Here is a 17,687-nt window from a genome sequence, read left to right as displayed (position 1 = left end):
GTCCCCTTCTCCTTGCGCCCTCCATCTTTCCCAGCATCAGGGTCTTTTCCAGGGAGTCTTCTCTTCTCATGAGGTGGCCAAAGTCTTGGAGCCTCAGCTTCAGGATCTGTCCTTTCAGTGAGCACTCAGGGCTGATTTCCTTCCGGATGGAGAGGTTTGATCTCAATGGGGTGACTGGAAGGAACCAAGAAATTGAAACTGAAAAGCACAAATTTGGCTATCCTCACATGTACATACACACACAAAAATACACATGTACAGTGGTACCTCGGGTTAAGTACTTAATTCGTTCTGGAGGTCCGTTCTTAACCTGAAACTGTTCTTAACCTGAAGCACCACTTTAGCTAATGGGGCCTCCTGCTGCCGCCGCGCCGCCAGAGCACGATTTCTCTTCTCATCCTGAAGCAAAGTTCTTAACCTGAAGCACTATTTCTGGGTTAACGGAGTCTGTAACCTGAAGCGTATGTAGCCTGAAGTGTATGTAACCCGAGGTACCACTGTATACAAACACAATCGGCAGTGAAAGAAGCAGTCAAAACGCTACCAAATGTGGAATATTTGTGCGCAGTCGCCTCTGTCCCAGAGCTTCTCATTTCTTCTTCAACATCTCTTTCCAAATTCTCCCTTTTTAAAAAAAAAATCCACGTCACCCTTCAGGAATGGCTGATTCCGGCTCTTTTGCCGGTGGCCTGGAGGGAAAAAGCATGCATTATTTCCCCTCGATGGCTTTATAACAACCGCTCCATTAGCAGAGATGTTTTGGTCATGACTTATTCCTAAAGAGCGGCGGATAATGGCACTGGGATGGGGATTCCTGTGGGTTTCAGGCAGTGAGGATTTTAAACCCCTGGCGTTGGTGCCGACACTCGTGACCGTCAGATAAGGGGTCTGGCAAGTCCAGCTGAAACGAACTTTTGGTCCTGAATGGGGTAACTGTGCCCCTGAAGGACCAGGTGTGCAGCCTGGGAGTCATTTTGGACTCACAGCTGTCCATGGAGGCACAGGTTAACTCTGTGTCCAGGGCAGCTGTTTACCAGCTCCACCTGGTACGCAGGATGAGACCCTCCCTGCCTGCAGACTGTCTGGCCAGAGTGGTGCATGCTCTGGTTATCTCCTGCTTGGACTACTGCAATGCGCTCTACGTGGGGCTACCTTTGAAGGTAACCCGGAAACTGCAACTAATCCAGAATGCGGCAGCTAGACTGGTGACTGGGAGCGGCCGCCGAGACCACATAACACCGGTCCTGAGAGATCTGCATTGACTCCCAGTACGTTTCCAAGCATGATTCAAAGTGTTGGTGCTGACCTTGAAAGCCCTAAATGGCCTCGGTCCTGTATACCTGAAGGAGCGTCTCCACCCCCATCGTCCAGCCCGGACACTGAGATCCAGCGCCGAGGGCCTTCTGGCGGTTCCCTCATTGCGAGAAGTAAGGCTACAGGGAACCAGACAGAGGGCCTTCTCGGTGGTGGCTCCCTCCCTGTGGAACACCCTCCCTTCAGATGTGAAGGAAATAAGCAGCTATCCTATCTTTAAAAGACATCTGAAGGCAGCCCTGTTCAGGGAAGTTTTTAATATTTAACGCTGTACTGTTTTTAACACTTGATTGGGAGCCGCCCAGAGTGGCTGGGGAAACTCAGCCAGATGGACGGGGTATAAATAATTATTATTGAATGGGGCTCCCAAAGGCCATCCAGCCCAACCCCGTAATGCAAACTCTCGTCGGCCCTAATTGTCAACTTTCTCCCAAAGCCAGGGGTGGCAATTCTCAGCCCCGGATGCAGAGTGGCAGCTGCCTAAGCCTATCTGTGTGGCCCGTGGGACTTCCCCCAAGCCACACCCTCTCCCATAGGCCACGCCCTCTCCCTCAGGCCACACCCACCTTGTGTGATTGTCTGCCCTGGGTCCTCCCTTCTCGCTTGCCTGGGTAAAAAAGGATGGAGCTGGCTGTGTCCCTGTGACTTTCCCATGGCTGCAATGTCGCCTGATTGGCAGGGGTTAAAATTTGCGTCCATTGCCCCGCCCGCTTTTGCCACAAGCCCCACCCACACAACGGGGTGCGGCCCCCCAGAAGGCTGTCTGGGAGGAAATATGGCCCTCAGACTGAAATATGCCTCGTACACTATTTATATAATGTTATATAGTATTGTGTTTCCAAACGTACGTTTTACTTTGAGGAGCTGGAGCACACGATTTTCTCTCACAAAAACCCTGCGAGGTAATAATAACAACAAAATATCCCTTTTGGGGGGGGACGCGGGTGGCGCTGTGGGTTAAACCACAGAGCCTAGGACTTACTGATCAGAAGGTCGGTGGTTCGAATCCCCGCGGCGGGGTGAGCTCCCGTTGCTCAGTCCCAGCGCCTGCCAACCTAGCAGTTCGAAAGCACATCAAAGTGCAAGTAGATAAATAGGCACCGCTCCGGCGGAAAGGTAAACGGCATTTCTGTGCACTGCTCTGGTTCGCCAGAAGCGGCTTAGTCCTGCTGGCTACATGACCCGGAAGCTGTACGCCGACTCCCTCGGCCAATAAAGCGAGATGAGCGCCGCAACCCCAGAGTCGGCCATGACTGGACCTAACGGTCAGGGGTCCCTTTACCTTTACCTTTATCCCTTTTTAGTAGACCTATGGTGTGTTGAAAATGCCGAAATACAGTGGAACCTTGGTTCTCAAACGCCTTGGAACCCGAACACTGGAAACCCGGAATTAAGTGTTCCAGTTTGCGAACTTTTTTTGGAAGCCGAACGTGCTCCGCTTTGAGTGTTACACTGAGGTCTGTCTGTCTTTGCTATTTATTTTGCGTTTCTGTTTTGGCGGCCCTTTTTCGTTTTGTTTTTGTGGCTGTGTGGAACCCAGTTCAGCTACTGATTGATTGTGTGTGTGACTGCAGTACATGGTTTATTGCTTTCATTTTATGGATCGATGGTCTCGTTTGATAGTAAAATTCATGTTCAATTGCTGTTTAGGGGTTGTTTTTAAAAGCCTGGAACGGATCAATCCATTTTGCATTACTTCCTATGGGAAAGCGCGCCTCGGTTTTGGAACGCTTTGGTTTTGGAACGGACTTCCGGAACGGATTAAGTTTGAAAACCAAGGTACCACTGTACAGTGGTACCTCGGGTTAAGTACTTAATTCGTTCCAGAAGTCCGTACTTAACCTGAAACTGTTCTTAACCTGAAGCACCACTTTAGCTAATGGGGCCTTCAGCTGCCGCCGCTCCGCCAGAGCACGATTTCTGTTCTCACCCTGAAGCAAAGTTCTTAACCTGAAGCACTATTTCTGGGTTAGCCGAGTCTGTAACCTGAAGCGTCTGTAACCCGAGGTACCACTGTATATGAACACAGCACAAGGAACCACCCGCTGTTCCCAACAAGGACTGTAGAGGGCAGTGTGACCACTGCTAAAATAGCTCCATAAGAGAAGACAGATGGGGGGGAAATATTATCTACCTACAGAGAATTCATGCTGCCTCTTGCTCCTTAAGACTCAAATGGAGGATGCCAGCTCCTATTTAGATGGAGGGGGCGAAGTTGTTCATCCCTGGAGCCCCGTCCCTTAACCAGGAACCTGTCAGATGGCAGGCGAGGTTGGGTCAAGAAAGTCCCAGGTCCCATCTGTCTCCAGAAATTGTCACAGACAGGATCATATCCACAGAAGGCAGCCTTGCCCAAATTTCTAATCAAAGAGGTGCCTTACCAAGGCAGCCCTGCAGGCGTCTACTCGGAAGTAAGGCCCACCAGGTGCAATGGGACTTCCTGCCAGGATCTGCCCAGGTAAAACGGCAGCGTGTGTTTTACTTAGGACTCCCAATTTTCTATCAGCAGCCGGGCTGGGTAGCCGAAATCTCCCAGATTCCAGGGTTGTTGGTTTTTTTTGTTTTGCTTTTTTAAAAAATTACATTATAACTGTAAAATCAAAAGCACAAACAAGAAAAGGCACCATCCAAATTGCAAGGAACGTGGCAGAGAGACGGAGGTTGCGTTTTCCAAAATAAAAACAAAAAACACTACAACCCAGCAGCAAAATAAAATCAGCAAAATGCATGTGTTAATTAGATTTTCGCTGTTTGCTGGCGGAAAGAGAATTCTGGAATTGACGCGGAAAGAATGGAGTGTCAGCGGTGAAGGGACCCCTGACCATTAGGTCCAGTCGCGGACGACTCTGGGGTTGCGGTGCTCATCTTGCTCTATAGGCCGAGGGAGCTGGCGTTTGTCCACAGACAGTTTTTCCGGGTCATGTGGCCAGCAGGACTAAGCCACTTCTGGCGAACCAGAGCAGCGCACGGAAACGCCGTTTACCTTCCCGCTGGAGCGGTACCTATTTATCTACTTGCACTTTGACGTGCTTTCGAAATACAGGTTGTAAAATCTTTAAAAGATGCTCTTCCGAGTGAGTTCTCTTAAGAAACTTCTTTCCAAAGTTTCTGTCCTCTGCCACACTCGGGTAAGTTAAAAAATGGTTTACTTACCAACTTCCCAAAGGTCAGACTCCTGAGCTTCAGAAAGTTGCAGAGGCAGTAAGACCTAGTTCAGTTCCAAAGTGATGAAAGTTCCTAAATTATTGAAACTCAAGAATGGCTTGTGAGAGCCGTGCGGCCGAGCTGAAGCGACCAGCTCAAACTTCTTCACATACTGAGCATAGCTGTCAACTTACAGATTTGAAAATAAGGGACCAGCAGCCTCGAAAATAAGGGATCAGCAGCCAAAATAAGGGATTTTCAGAGCACAGGTATGTTCGACTTCTGAGCCCCTCCGAGCTAAAGGCAGAAAGCCCAGCCAGCAGCCAAACGAAGCCTCAAGCGGTGGTTCCCACAGCGCAGCAACCCGGCAAAGGGGATGCAGCAAGGAAAACCACATCACCTCTCCGCTGGGAAGCGCTGAGCAAAAGCGAGTCCCCAGGCAAGGCGGTTGATTTGATTGGCACAAGGCATGCAAGCTCCACCCCAGTTGTTCTTAGACTCCTTATTGGGTGAGCAACGCAGCCAAGCGACACAGTTGGAGCCTCCCTCCTCCCTGGCCGGCAGGGAGGGAGGGAGAGGAGCTGCTTCCTTTGAAACCCGGGAGATTTAAGGGACATCATCAATAAGGGACAGCAGCGGGACACAGCGCTGGGATAAGGGACTGTCCCGCCAAATAATGGACGGTTGACAGCTATGATGCTGAGCTTCTCCAGTAGACTGGGGTGTGTGTGAACAATCGGCTTGCTTACCCATTTCCTCCCAGGGTGAGGGGAAGTGACCTAGGCTAAGCCTAACAGGACAGCTTACTCTATGGTATTAACCCTTTGCTGTGTCAATTAGATTTAAACACGCTGCTGGTTATCCCACAATATCTCTGCATCTAAGCATACCACTCATGTCCTTCCAGGTGCATTTTTGTGAAGGACGGAGAGAAAAAACATTGCCACACCCCTCCATTACTTCTAACCCCCCCTAAACCCCCAGAACCGCATAGGGAAGCTAGTCCTTTGTCTTGTTCCGCATCAGTTCTGAACTTCAAGTCCTCAAGGTGTATCCAAGATTTGGTGGCTATGTGTGATGTTGTCGGAGGGGTTTAGGATTTGGTTTTTAAATCAACTCAGTCCTGATCTTTTATAACCCATCCTGTCTTACTGATCATAACATTCTTGTCTGCATTCCTAGGCTAGAAGCTGTTCTGGTGATCCTTTCAAACCATCCTTTTTTTGGGGGGGGGGGCATTGAATTCCAAAAGGAAATGTAGCAGAACAAAATCAAACTAGCTCCAAAGGAACCCTCCCTCTCACCAAATAAATAAATAAAAAATAGCTTGGTCTGAATTTTGGTTGGGGAGAATTTGCCGGCGTGCGTGGAAAGTATTATTATAAACGGATTTGCCGCCTGGTTCTGAGTATTTGGAGAGCCGTTATCAGAAAGGGGTCTTCTGGTCCGATTTAGTGCTGAGTGGAAGCCAGGAGATGAATTTTGCTCAGTTGAGGTTACCTGCTCAGGTTACCTGCCAGCCACGCCCATTTTCACGAGACACTATTTCATCCCTCTCTCCCATTTTCTTTTTATCCTTACCGATCAACGGCAGTTTATGCACATCAAACATGTTCGTTGGTCTTTTTTTGGGGGGGGGGCGGGGAGTCCTTCCCCTCCCATCAGATTCCTTTTTTTAAAATCCCAATTTTCTACTTTTGCAAGCCTTGGGTTGCCCCCTGCCAAAAAAAACCACACCCTTCCAGTTCTGTAAGGAGCACTGGGATTTGCAAGATCAGAGAGATGGCTCTATCCTTCCATTTCCAGCGTTTGCAAAAGCGAGAGATGGCGGAGAGTCGGTAATCAAATCCCTTCGATTTCTCGTCAAACCTTCCCGGTTGGCAGGTTTGAAACCCAGGGCAGACCTACAATGGAACTGCCTTGCCTCGCCCCCCCCCCCCCCAGATTTCCCATTTAAATGACAAGACCTCTGTTTTAATTTTAATCCACACACACACACACACCCTTTTAAATCCGGCTCACACCAAAACTCATCCATGCTCAGGGAAGCAGATTTGAAAAGATTGGTTCTGACACATGGCAGGGAGGGCGGCTGTGCGAGGGGGGAGAGGCTAGACAGATTTTTCCTTATCCCTGGGTGCTGGGGGGGGCGGGTCTCTGGCGGGCAGAGAGAAGCTTGCGTGTATCCCAGGGGGTGTCAAGTGCAACAGAGGCCATAGCTGACTTCTAAAGAGGGTGGGAAGAGGGTTGGGAGTTTGGGGGGGGGGCGGGCTGCTGTTTTGAGCAAATGCAAAAAAACCCACAACACCACAAGAAGTGACCTACATCTGTTCTCAGAGATGTGGGGAGGATGGATGTTGTCGGAGGGAGGGAGGTATGATTGCAGGGGAGAAAACCCTGCAGGAATATCTCTCTCTCTCTCTCTCTCTATATATATATATACTCTCTCTATATACATGTCTATTCTCTCTCTCTCTCTCTCTCTTTTGTAGCTCTTCTTCTTCTTCTTCTTCTTCTTCTTCTTCTTCTTCTTCTTCTTCTTCTTCTTTCTCCTCTTCTTCTTGTTCCTCATCTTCTTCTTCCTCCTCCTCTTCCTCTTCTTTCTCTTCTTCTTCTTTTCTCCTCCTCCTCCTCCTCTTCTTATTCTTCTTCCTCTTCTTCTTCCTCTTCTTCTTCCTCTTCTTGCTCTTCCTCTTCTTCCTCTTCTTCCTCTTCTTCTTCCTCTTCTTCTTCTTCTTCCTCTTCTTCTTCTTCTTTCTCTTCTTCTTCTTCCTCTTCTTCTTCCTCTTCCTCTTCTTCTTCTTCTTTTTCTTCTTCTTCTTCTTCCTCTTCTTCTTCTTCCTCTTCTTCCTCCTCCTCTTCTTCTTCCCCTTCTTCTTCTTCTTCCTCCTCCTCCTCCTCCTCTTCCTCCTCCTCTTCTTCTCACTGGAAGGACAGATCCTGAAGCTGAGGCTCCAAGACTTTGGCCACCTCATGAGAAGAGAAGACTCCCTGGAAAAGACCCTGATGTTGGGAAAGATGGAGGGCAGAAGGAGAAGGGGGCGACGGAGGACGAGATGGTGGGACAGTGTTCTCGAAGCTACAAACATGAGTTTGACCAAACTGCGGGAGGCAGTGGAAGACAGGAGGGCCTGGCGTGCTCTGGTCCAGGGGGTCACGAAGAGGCGGACACGACTAAACAACAAAAACGACAACCAGACCCATGGCCTGTCTAGACTAGCATGTGGTTCAGCCAATCGGATGTCCCCAGGAAGGCCACAAGAAGGTCTGAGAGCGTGGGGAAACCTTGAATGGTTGCTGCCGCCCAGTGTAGGCAGTATTGAGGAAGATACACCAAGTCTCTGGCTCACCACAAAGTGGCTTTCTCCGTTCCTTTGAAAGGCGAGGAATGGTGCGAATTGCCCCCTCTGTTTTTATTCCGCTGCCCTAATATGGACTCTGACGGGGCAGAGACCTTGCTACTTAAATCAGTTGGATTCCCTCCCCCTCTTTCTTTTTCCTTTCTCCTCCTGTGAAGAGGCTGCATCCTCATGTTTTAATATTGTATTTTAATCTTTTAAATTGTATTTTAATCAACTTGTTTTTATTATTGGTTGTTAGCAGCCCTGAGCCCGGTCTTGGCTGGGGAGGGCGGAGTATAAATAAAAAAATATTATTATTATTATTATTAAATTGGTCTGTGAAACAACCAGCAGTAAAGATATGAAGGTAAAACAAAATGTTCTGCGCTGTGTTGGTCCATATGTCCCATAATGAGCCACAGCAACTGTCCTTATGCTCTTCCTGATGTTGAATCTCCCTATGTTGTTGTTGTTTAAGTCATGTCCGACTCTTCGTGACCTCCTGGACCAGAGCACGCCAGGCACTCCTGTCTTCCACTGCCTCCCGCAGTTTGGTCAAACTCATGCTGGTAGCTTCAAGAACACTGTCCCACCATCTCATCCTCTGTCGTCCCCTTCTCCTTGTGCCCTCCATCTTTCCCAGCATCAGGGTCTTTTCCAGGGAGTCTTCTCTTCTCCTGAGGTGGCCAAAGTATTGGAGCCTCAGCTTCAGGATCTGTCCTTCCAGTGAGCACTCAGGGCTGATTTCCTTCAGAATGGAGAGGTTGGATCTCCTTGCAGTCCATGGGACTCTCAAGAGTCTCCTCCAGCACCAGAATTCAAAAGCATCCATTCTTTGGCGATCAGCCTTCTTGATGGTCCAGCTCTCACTTCCATACATCACTACTGGGAAAACCAGAGCTTTAACTATACGGACCTTTGTTGGCAAGGTGATGTCTCTACTTGAATCTCCCTATGACGACCTGCAAAAACCAGGCGCGACTTCAACAGGCGAGGCGTTTCCTGCGACCACAACGCTTGAAACGGCAGAGAGCTCTACCTGTTGAATTCTTGCCTTTGGCTGGAGTCGTTTTAAAGGCACGCGGAGGGGGGAGGAGGTGCCTAATCACAACCTCCCCTCCCTCTCCCTTCACTTCCTTTAAAGGGTTAACAACATAGCCCCCCCCCCCCTTCTTCAGAGCTGTAATCCATTTGAGGGTTAGCCTTTTCCCTCCCTCCCAGTCCTTTAACGGTTAAGGTTAATCTCTCCTCTCCCGGCTCTCCAGACCTTTTAAGGATTATTCCTCCCACCCCCGCCCCCACCCAGACCTTTGAAGGTTCAACCAATTTCCCACCCACCCCCCACTGGTATCCCCCCCCCCCTTAGCACTGCAAGGTTTTAAAGGACTAAGTCCATTACCATTCTGCCAGCGCTCCAGAGCTGCAAGGGTTAATCCAAACCCCCCCCCCCCAGTTCAGACCTTAATCCAAATTCCTTCTGAATTTTCTTAATACGTGGTGGGTGTTTTTTTTTTAAAGACTAATTGTCCCGCTCTCGTCCTGTCAAGGGTTAACCCAGTTTGCAAACACAGGAAAATCGACCCACCCCTCCAGTCCTTCAAGGGTTAAACAACACCCTCTTCTCACCAGGCTCTAATAATAATAATAATAATAATAATAATAATAATAATAATAATAATAATAATAATAATTGTTGAACTAATTCCCTCCCCCCTCCGGGCCTTGAAGGGTTAAGCGACCCCTCTCCTGTCTTCTCTGGCCCTTTTAAGGGTTAATTTTCTCCCTCCTCCTTCTAGGTCGTTTGAGGGTTAAGCAACACAACACCGCCTTTTTAAAGGGTAACGCAATTGTGTTGAACCAATCTCCCCCCCATTTCTGTCCAAGCTTTTAAGGGTTAAACCAATTCTCCCCTCTTCTCCTGCTCCAGACCTTTAAGGGTTAAGCAACACCCTCTGGCCCTTTTAAGGGTTAAAACTCATTCTCCCTCGCTAGCCCTTTAAGGGTTAAGCGACGCCCTCTGGCCCTTTTAAGGGTTAAAACTCATTCTCCCTCACTAGCCCTTTAAGGGTTAAGCGACACCCTCTGGCCCTTTTAAGGGTTAAAACTCATTCTCCCTCACTGGCCCTTTAAGGGTTAAAACTCATTCTCCCTCACTAGTCCTTTAAGGGTTAAAACTCCTTCTCCCTCACTGGCCCTTTAAGGGTTAAGCGGCACCCTCTGCCCCTTTAAAGGGTTAAAACTCATTCTCCCTCGCTAGCCCTTTAAGGGTTAAGCGACACCCTTTGGGCCTTTTAAGGGTTAAAACTCATTCTCCCTCACTGGCCCTTTAAGGGTTAAGCAACACCCTCTGCCCCTTTAAAGGGTTAAAACTCCTTCTCCCCTGTTACCCCTTAAGGGGAAAAAATCTCCCTCTCCTCCTCCTCTGGCCCTTTAAAGGGTTAAACCCATTTCCACCTTTTTCCCCTCCAGCCTTTTACGGGTTAATCCAATTTTCTCCTCTCCCGTCGCTCCGAGTCCTCCGAAAGGGTTAAAAAAAAATCTCTTTCTCTCTCCGCACTCCCCCCTCCTCCCCCGCCTCTTGGCTACACCGCGTCCTTCCAGATTGACACATTTTCTCCGGGCGGCCGCCTCGGACCAATCGGAAGCCCCCCTCTCCCCGCCCCACGTGGGGACCCAGCGCTTTCCCTTCCACCCTTGCCTCCCGATTGGCTGCGGCGCGCCGGACTGTAGCGAAAGAGAAGCAGCCAGACCCCACGTGGAGCTTGGCGCTCGTTCATTGATCGCCCTCCCCCCGCAAGGCTGCTGTGTGGGGGGTGGCGGGGGGGGGGGGGGGAGGAAGAGAGAGAGGAAGAGAGAGAGAGAGGAGGGGGGGGGGGTTCTCACACCCATTCAAGGCAACGGGCCTGCGTCCCACCCACCCACCCACCTCCCTAGCCTCCTGGGGGGCCCGATCCTGGCTTGCAGTGGTTTGGTGAGTGCCTTCATCGGGGGGGGGGGGGCGCTGAGGTTTGATGGGGGGGGGGGGGCGTTAGCCGAGAGGAAGAAGGCAGGAGGGGCCTTTTCCTGATGTCTGATCCCCCCCCCCCTCTCTTCCTACCTGCTACTAAAAGGAGACCCTTTTGTTCGGCCTGGGAGATTATAAATGAGTACCGGGGGTGGGATTTTTTGGCCAGGGTGGGGGGCGCGGTGAGAGGGGGGACTGCAACCCCCCAGAGGAGGAAGTGGGATCTATTCTTCTTTTTTGGGGGGGGGGTAATGAGAGTTTCTTGGGGAGTTAAAAAGAGAGAGACTCAAAACGGGCATCTGGTGAGGGGGGGAGAACTTAATGGGGGGGTTACTTTAAGCAGAGCATTGGGGGGTTGTTGAGGGGGGGGGAGAAGTTTTCTCCCTAGTTGTGGTCTAATTGTCCTTTCCTAGGGCTTTATGCTGGTTTCTGCCTCCCCCCCCCAAAAAAATAGCCATTTGCGTCTATTTGATTTCCCCCTCTTCTCTGCCCCCACACCTGCCAACTCACCTGTATTTCCCTGGGGGTGAGGACCACCTAGTTGCAGGGGGGGGGGCACTCATTTTTTCTTGGGAGCCACCCCCCAAAAAAACCAACCACTGCCAACTGCTACGCAGGGGTTTAAACTTCTATTTAACCTCCTTCCTTGCTTACTGCCCCCTCCCCAGCGGAAGGAATTATGAGGCTGCCCTTGAGCATGCGCAAAGTGCATTCCCATCACTTGCCCTTGAGCATGTGCAAAGTGCATTCCCATCCCCCACGCTGTTAGAGTGAAGCAAGTGTCAAAAAGGGCATTTTCCCTGCTTAGAGATCTGATACTATTTTCAAATGGGAAGGGCCACCCCCAAGAGTCATTTAGCCCGTGAACCGCAAGGAAAGATAGCCCAGTCGGTTAGAGCTTGGTGCTGATAAACGCCAAGGTTGCGGGTTCGATTCCCCGTAAGGGACAGAGCTCTGCAAATTCCTGCCTCCATTGGGAATAAAAAACACAGCAAACGTGCAAATCTGGGTGGCTATTGGGGGTGTATATATCTGGGACGCGGGTGGCACTGTGGGTTAAACCACAGAGCCTAGGGCTTGCCGATCAGAAGGTCGGCAGTTCGAATCCCGACGACCGGGTGAGCTCAGTCCCTTCTCCTGCCAACCTAGCAGTTCGAAAGCACACCAGTGCAAGTAGATAAATAGGTACCACTCCGGCGGGAAGGTAAACGGCGTTTCCGTGCGCTGCTCTGGTTCGCCAGAAGCGGCTTAGTCCTGCTGGCCACATGACCCGGAAGCTGTACGCCGGCTCCCTCGGCCAATAAAGCGAGATGAGCGCTGCAACCCCAGGGTCGGTCACGACTGGACCTAATGGTCAGGGGTCCCTTTACCTTTTTTACTCTTGAGTAAGGCTTGATCAGGTGCGGCCCATCGGTTCCCGGTTCAAAATTTGCTTCTCTACAGGTGACCAGGGTTTGGTTCGTAGCAGAAAAACAGGATCGCGAGCGAAATTGCAGAAACAACATTCCTATGGTTTTGCTCGAAGGATGTTCCCTCAAAACCGGCCACCGGTGAGTTTATCCCCGATTTAAAGGTCCCGTGGAAAATGTCTGTTTCCTAATTCTTTGGAAAGGGAGGAGGCCGCCAAACCGTCTTAAACATAGTCCGTTTTCAACTGATCTTCGCCTTTCAAAATGCTATCCACTCACAAATTTCACATGCTGAAAACTTGGGCAGTTAACTGTTTTTTTGTGTGTTTGTGTGTGGTGAGGAGAGGTTTCGTAAAGGCCTTTTTCTGGACAGTCCTCTCCTCTGCTTTTGAGCAAACCAGGGATATTCAATTTTTTTCGGTAATAAAACAACAGAGCGAAAAGAGATCTATCTATATATTTCTGCCCCCCCCCCCAAGATATACAAGTGTCGGTCACTGCTTCTGTGTTTTACGATTTTTAAAATTTTTTTATTGTTGCACGCTGCTGTTTATATTGATATCCATATCCATATCGTTACATATATATAAATATATAAAGGAGTTGTTGGTTTAGAAATACTTTGGTCTATAAACAAAACTGCTTGAAGCCGCAAACAGCATGTTTCCTTAATTGTTTTGCAATAAAACCACAGAAGGGTTTATATTAATCAAGCGATCAGCCGTCTCCCTGTAAGTAAAGAGGGCCGTCTTCCAAGGGGAGTTAAATCTGGCGGGGGCCGCATCCCAAAGTTTGTGCCCTCTCCCATTCTCTCATTCCCTGTAGAGCTAGGTCCCAGGTTGCTTTGATTTTTAGCTGTAGGTCAGGGGTCAGAAACTTTTTCAGCGGTGGGCCGGTCCACTGTCCCTCAGACCTTGTGGGGGGCCGGACTATATTTTGAGGGGAGGAGAAGGAACGAATTCCTACGCCCCACAAATAACCCAGAGGTGCATTTTAAATAAAAGCACACATTCTACTCATGTAAAAACACACTGATTCCCGGACTGTCCGCGGGCCGGATTAAGAAGGCGATTGGGCCGGATCCTGCCCCCGGGCCTTAGTTTGCCTACCCATGGGCTAGGTTATCACGCAACAAAACGTTACCTGGGACTACCGTACAGTTGTACCTTGGAATTCAAATGCCTTGGCTCCCGAACAAATCGGTTCCCGAACAATCGAAACCTGGAAGTGAGTGTTCCGGTTTTCGAATGATTTTCAGAAGCCGAATGTCCGGCGCGGCTTCCGCTTGGCTGCAGCCAATTGGAAGCCGTGCCTTGGTTTTTGAATGGTTCCAGGAGTCGAATGGATTCTGTTCGAGAACCAAGGTACAACTGTATTTACTTGAGTCTAATAATAATAATAATAATAGGGATGCGGGTGGCGCTGTGGGTTAAACCACAGAGACTAGGACTTGCCGATCAGAAGGTCGGCGGTTCGAATCCCCGGGACAGGGTGAGCTCCCATTGCTCTGTCTCAGCTCCTGCCCTCCTAGCAGTTCAAAAGCACGCCATTTCAAGTAGATAAATAGGTACCACTCCAGCGGGAAGGTAAACGGCGTTTCCGTGCGCTGCTCTGGTTCGCCAGAAGTGGCTTAGTCCTGCTGGCCACATGACCCGGAAGCTGGACGCCGGCTCCCTCGGCCAATAAAGCGAGATGAGCGCCGCAACCCCAGAGTCGGTCACAACTGGACCTAACAATCTGGGGTCCCTTTACCTTTAATAATAATAATAATTTATTATTTATACCCCGCCCATCTGGCTGGGCTTTCCCAGCCACTCTGGGCGGCTTCCAACAAAATATTAAAATACAGTAATGCATCAAATATTAAAAGCTTCTCTAATTTGCCATCGAGTCTAAAGCGCACCCCAACTTTCAGAACCTCGAAAAGAAAAGAAAAAGTTTGCTGGCGAATGTAAATGCGCCATTGAATCTATAACACACACCTAAATTTTCGCAACGTGATTTGGGCCCCCAAAGGTGAGCCTTTGCCTTTTAAAATACTCATTTCACATCCTTAAAGATATCAATGACTTCCCTTCTTCTCTTGCCATGGTTCGTTTTGCATACCATAAACCCCTGCATATTTTGCAAAAACTATACCATTCAAGTAAGGGACGCGGGTGGCGCTGTGGGTTAAACCACAAAGCCTAGGGCTTGCCGATCAGAAGGTTGGCGGTTCGAATCCCCGCAATGACGGGGTGAGCTCCCGTTGCTCGGTCCCTGCTCCTGCCAACCTAGCAGTTCGAAAGCACGTCAAAGTGCAAGTAGATAAATAGGTACCGCTCTGGCGGGAAGGTAAATGGCATTTCCATGCGCTGCTCTGGTTCGCCAGAAGCGGCTTAGTCATGCTGGCCACATGACCCGGAAGCTGTACTCCGGATCCCTCGGCCAATAAAGCAAGATGAGCACCGCAACCCCAGAGTCGTCCGCGACTGGACCTAATGGTCAGGGGTCCCTTTACCTTTTTATACCATTCAAGTATTCCATCATTGCATCCATCAAAACTTATTTACACTGTTGAATTTATCTTAAGGCTGCCGGCATTTTCAGCTGTACACAATTATTCCCCCCCCCCCATATATTAAATAAGCGTTATCCTGTCTTCTCTAAACATATATTATTGTTCTCTTATTCTATATGTTAAGTCTGCCAGTTGTGCATATTCCGTCAACTGAAGTTGCCATTCTCCTTTCGCTCGTTTTACATTTTTTTGGCTAACGAAACACGGGGGCGCAGTAGCGGCATACATAAATCACCTTTTTTGACAACCTGGGACTGTGAGCTCTCCGAAGACCCGGCGAGCTCCTGTTTCCTTATGGTCTGAAGTTGGTGGTGATTGGCCTTTTCGCTACCTGTCTCCCAGGGTCACCTGCAGGCAGCGCCCGTGGTCACTGCCGCCGCAACCAGCGTCGTCTCGACGGCACCCCAGTCCCTGAAGCTGACTTACCCGGAGATTTTGGACCGGATCAAGGAGGAATTCCAGTTCTTGCAAAACCAGTACCACAGGTAAAACGGCCAGGTTCTTTTTTGGGCTGGGTGGGGTTCATAATGACCTGTCTATGTATTTCTAATAGTATAGGCAAGGGGGCGGACCCTTCGTGGGCCGGACCAGCGCAGAGTGACGTCTGCGCATGCCCAGACGCTGAAAATTGCACCTGCGCAGAAGTGATTTCCGGCACTGCGGACATGCACAGACATGATTTCCGTCATCTGGGCATGCGCAGACACGATTTCCGTCATCTGGGCATGCACAGACACGATTTCCGTCATCTGGGCATGTGCAGATGCGATTTCCATCATCTGGGCATGCGCAGATATGATTTCCGTCATCTGCGCATGCGCAGAAATGATTTCCGGCGTCTGGGCATGCGCAGATGCGATTTCCGGCGTCTGGGAATGCACAGAAGCGATTTCCGGCGTCTGGGCATGCGCTGAAGCGATTTCCGGCACCGCGGACAGGCGCTGACGCGATTTCCGGCGTCTGGGCATGCGCAGAAGTGATTTCCGCCACCGCGGACATGCGCAGACACGATTTCCGGCGTCTTGGCATGCGCAGACGCGATTTCCGGCGCCGCGGATGAGAGTCCTCGCGCCGTGTTGCGCCGGTTTAGCGCAGCATGTGGGGACTCGCCGAGCATGTGGCTCAGTTTGGGTGCGGTTCGTGGGCCAGTTAAACAGCCTCCGTGGCCGCTTCCAGCCCATGGGTATACTGCCGACCCCTGGTATAACCAGATCAGTAATTTTTGATATAATTTTTGATCTTCCCTCGTCCGTTCTCTTCTCTTTGCAGCTTGAAACTGGAATGTGAGAAACTCGCCACGGAAAAAACAGAAATCCAGAGGCATTATGTCATGGTAAGTGCCATACTGGGGCAAATGTGGGGGTTTTTTGGGGGGGGCGAAGGGTCGGATGATGGTGTAAAGAGGGTCCCTAAGCCGTGACGCGGGTGGCGCTGTGGGTTAAACCACAGGGCCTCGGACTTGCCGATCAGAAGGTCGGCGGTTTGAATCCCCGCGATGGGGTGAGCTCTCATTGCTCGGTCCCTGCTCCTGCCAACCTAGCAGTTCGAAAGCACGTCAAAGTGCAAGTAGATAAATAGGTACCACTCCAGCGGGAAGCTAAACGGTGTTTCCGTGCGCTGCTCTGGTTCGCCAGAAGCGGCTTAGTCCTGCTGGCCACATGACCCGGAAGCTGTACGCCGGCTCCCTCGGCCAGTAAAGCGAGATGAGCGCTGCAACCCCAGAGTCGGTCACGATTGGACCTAATGGTCAGGGGTCCCTTTACCTTTACCTTTAAGCCGTGACTTACCGCACTCTTATATGCACAGGAAATTTTCTCTTTCTTAAGAAAGATAAAATAAAAATCTTTGTTTTGCAGTACTACGAAATGTCCTATGGTTTGAACATTGAAATGCACAAACAGGTACGTTTATTTATAGATGTGTTTATTTATAGATGTGTTTGTCTATGTATGTGTTTCGCTCTGATCTGATAAGGCCCCTCCGTGTGTAGGGGGAAGCAAAATCATGCAGGGTCTCTGCCCCAAAGATCTTCCAATCTAGACGGCAAGTGAGCCTTGCTGAGAATAGCAATTGAAGGGGGATGTACAAATGTAACGAACGATGGTAATCGATAATAATCAATATCCAAGGAAGGGCTGTGGGTCCTACTCCGTTTCCTAGGGTTGCCGTACGCCCGTGTTTTCCCAGGAATCGGACTTATTTTATTTTATATTTTATTTTATTTCTCATTTTCCAAACAAATGTACGCATCCGGTTAAAGTTACCAAATAAGAAGATCAAACCCCTTACCCTTCGCCTATCTGCTTATGCCCAATATCGCCGCATATCCGATTTAAATCTATTTATTATTTGTCCTTTTCCGCTCAATTCAAATTATTATTTGGCTGCTTGTTTTAAATCCACCCCTGCCTGCGTTTTAAAGCTGTTTGCAGTTTTCTTGGCCCTGCCAACCGTAGAAGCGTGGCGAGTGTTGTGCGAGAGAACAGGGCCTTTTCTGTGGCTGCCCCCAGATTGCAGCATTGCTTCCCGAGAGAGGTTAAGACTGGCTACCTCTTTGTTGTGCTTTCTGTGGCCTCGAGCAGCTACAAAGCAAGCTTGGGCAAATTCTGGGCTACAAACACCATTCTCCCTCCACCGTTCAGAGGCAGCAATTGCCTTTCAACACTCCTCTTCCGACCTTTCCCAGAGGCATTAATGTGTTGCATTTGTGGCCCACCTACAGGGAGCCCCAGGTGATGTCCACACCTCTCCCCCCCTTGCAATTTCATCCAAAAAACAGCCCTGCCATTGGCCCCGTAAGGCTACTCACAAGCATAGCTGTCAACTTATAGATTTGAAAATAAGGGACCAGCAGCCTTGAAAATAAGGGATCAGCAGCCAAAATAAGGGATTTTCAGAGCACAGGTATGTTCAAC

The 17,687-nt window shown here is 49.8% G+C and overlaps 1 protein-coding gene across 5 annotated transcripts in view; it reads left to right on the top strand.

The window, feature by feature from the left end:
- Window positions 1-10,623: 10,623 nt before the first annotated feature.
- The window catches only part of LOC114588386 (transducin-like enhancer protein 1), a 40,510-nt gene continuing 33,446 nt past the window's right edge, over window positions 10,624-17,687 (top strand). For all 5 annotated transcript variants that reach the window (XM_077921930.1, XM_077921929.1, XM_077921928.1 and 2 more), the window contains exons 1-5: window positions 10,624-10,770; window positions 12,247-12,353; window positions 15,115-15,257; window positions 16,042-16,105; window positions 16,629-16,673. In XM_077921930.1, the coding sequence (XP_077778056.1) occupies window positions 12,330-12,353; window positions 15,115-15,257; window positions 16,042-16,105; window positions 16,629-16,673 (276 nt within the window). In that variant the 5' untranslated portion in view covers window positions 10,624-10,770; window positions 12,247-12,329. The remainder of the gene's footprint in view (window positions 10,771-12,246; window positions 12,354-15,114; window positions 15,258-16,041; window positions 16,106-16,628; window positions 16,674-17,687) is intronic.

This window comes from Podarcis muralis, chromosome 18, assembly GCF_964188315.1.
Source record: "Podarcis muralis chromosome 18, rPodMur119.hap1.1, whole genome shotgun sequence".
Taxonomy (NCBI): domain Eukaryota; kingdom Metazoa; phylum Chordata; class Lepidosauria; order Squamata; family Lacertidae; genus Podarcis; species Podarcis muralis.
Note: the sequence above shows the minus strand (reverse complement) of the source record. Positions and strands in the feature narration are given on the sequence as shown.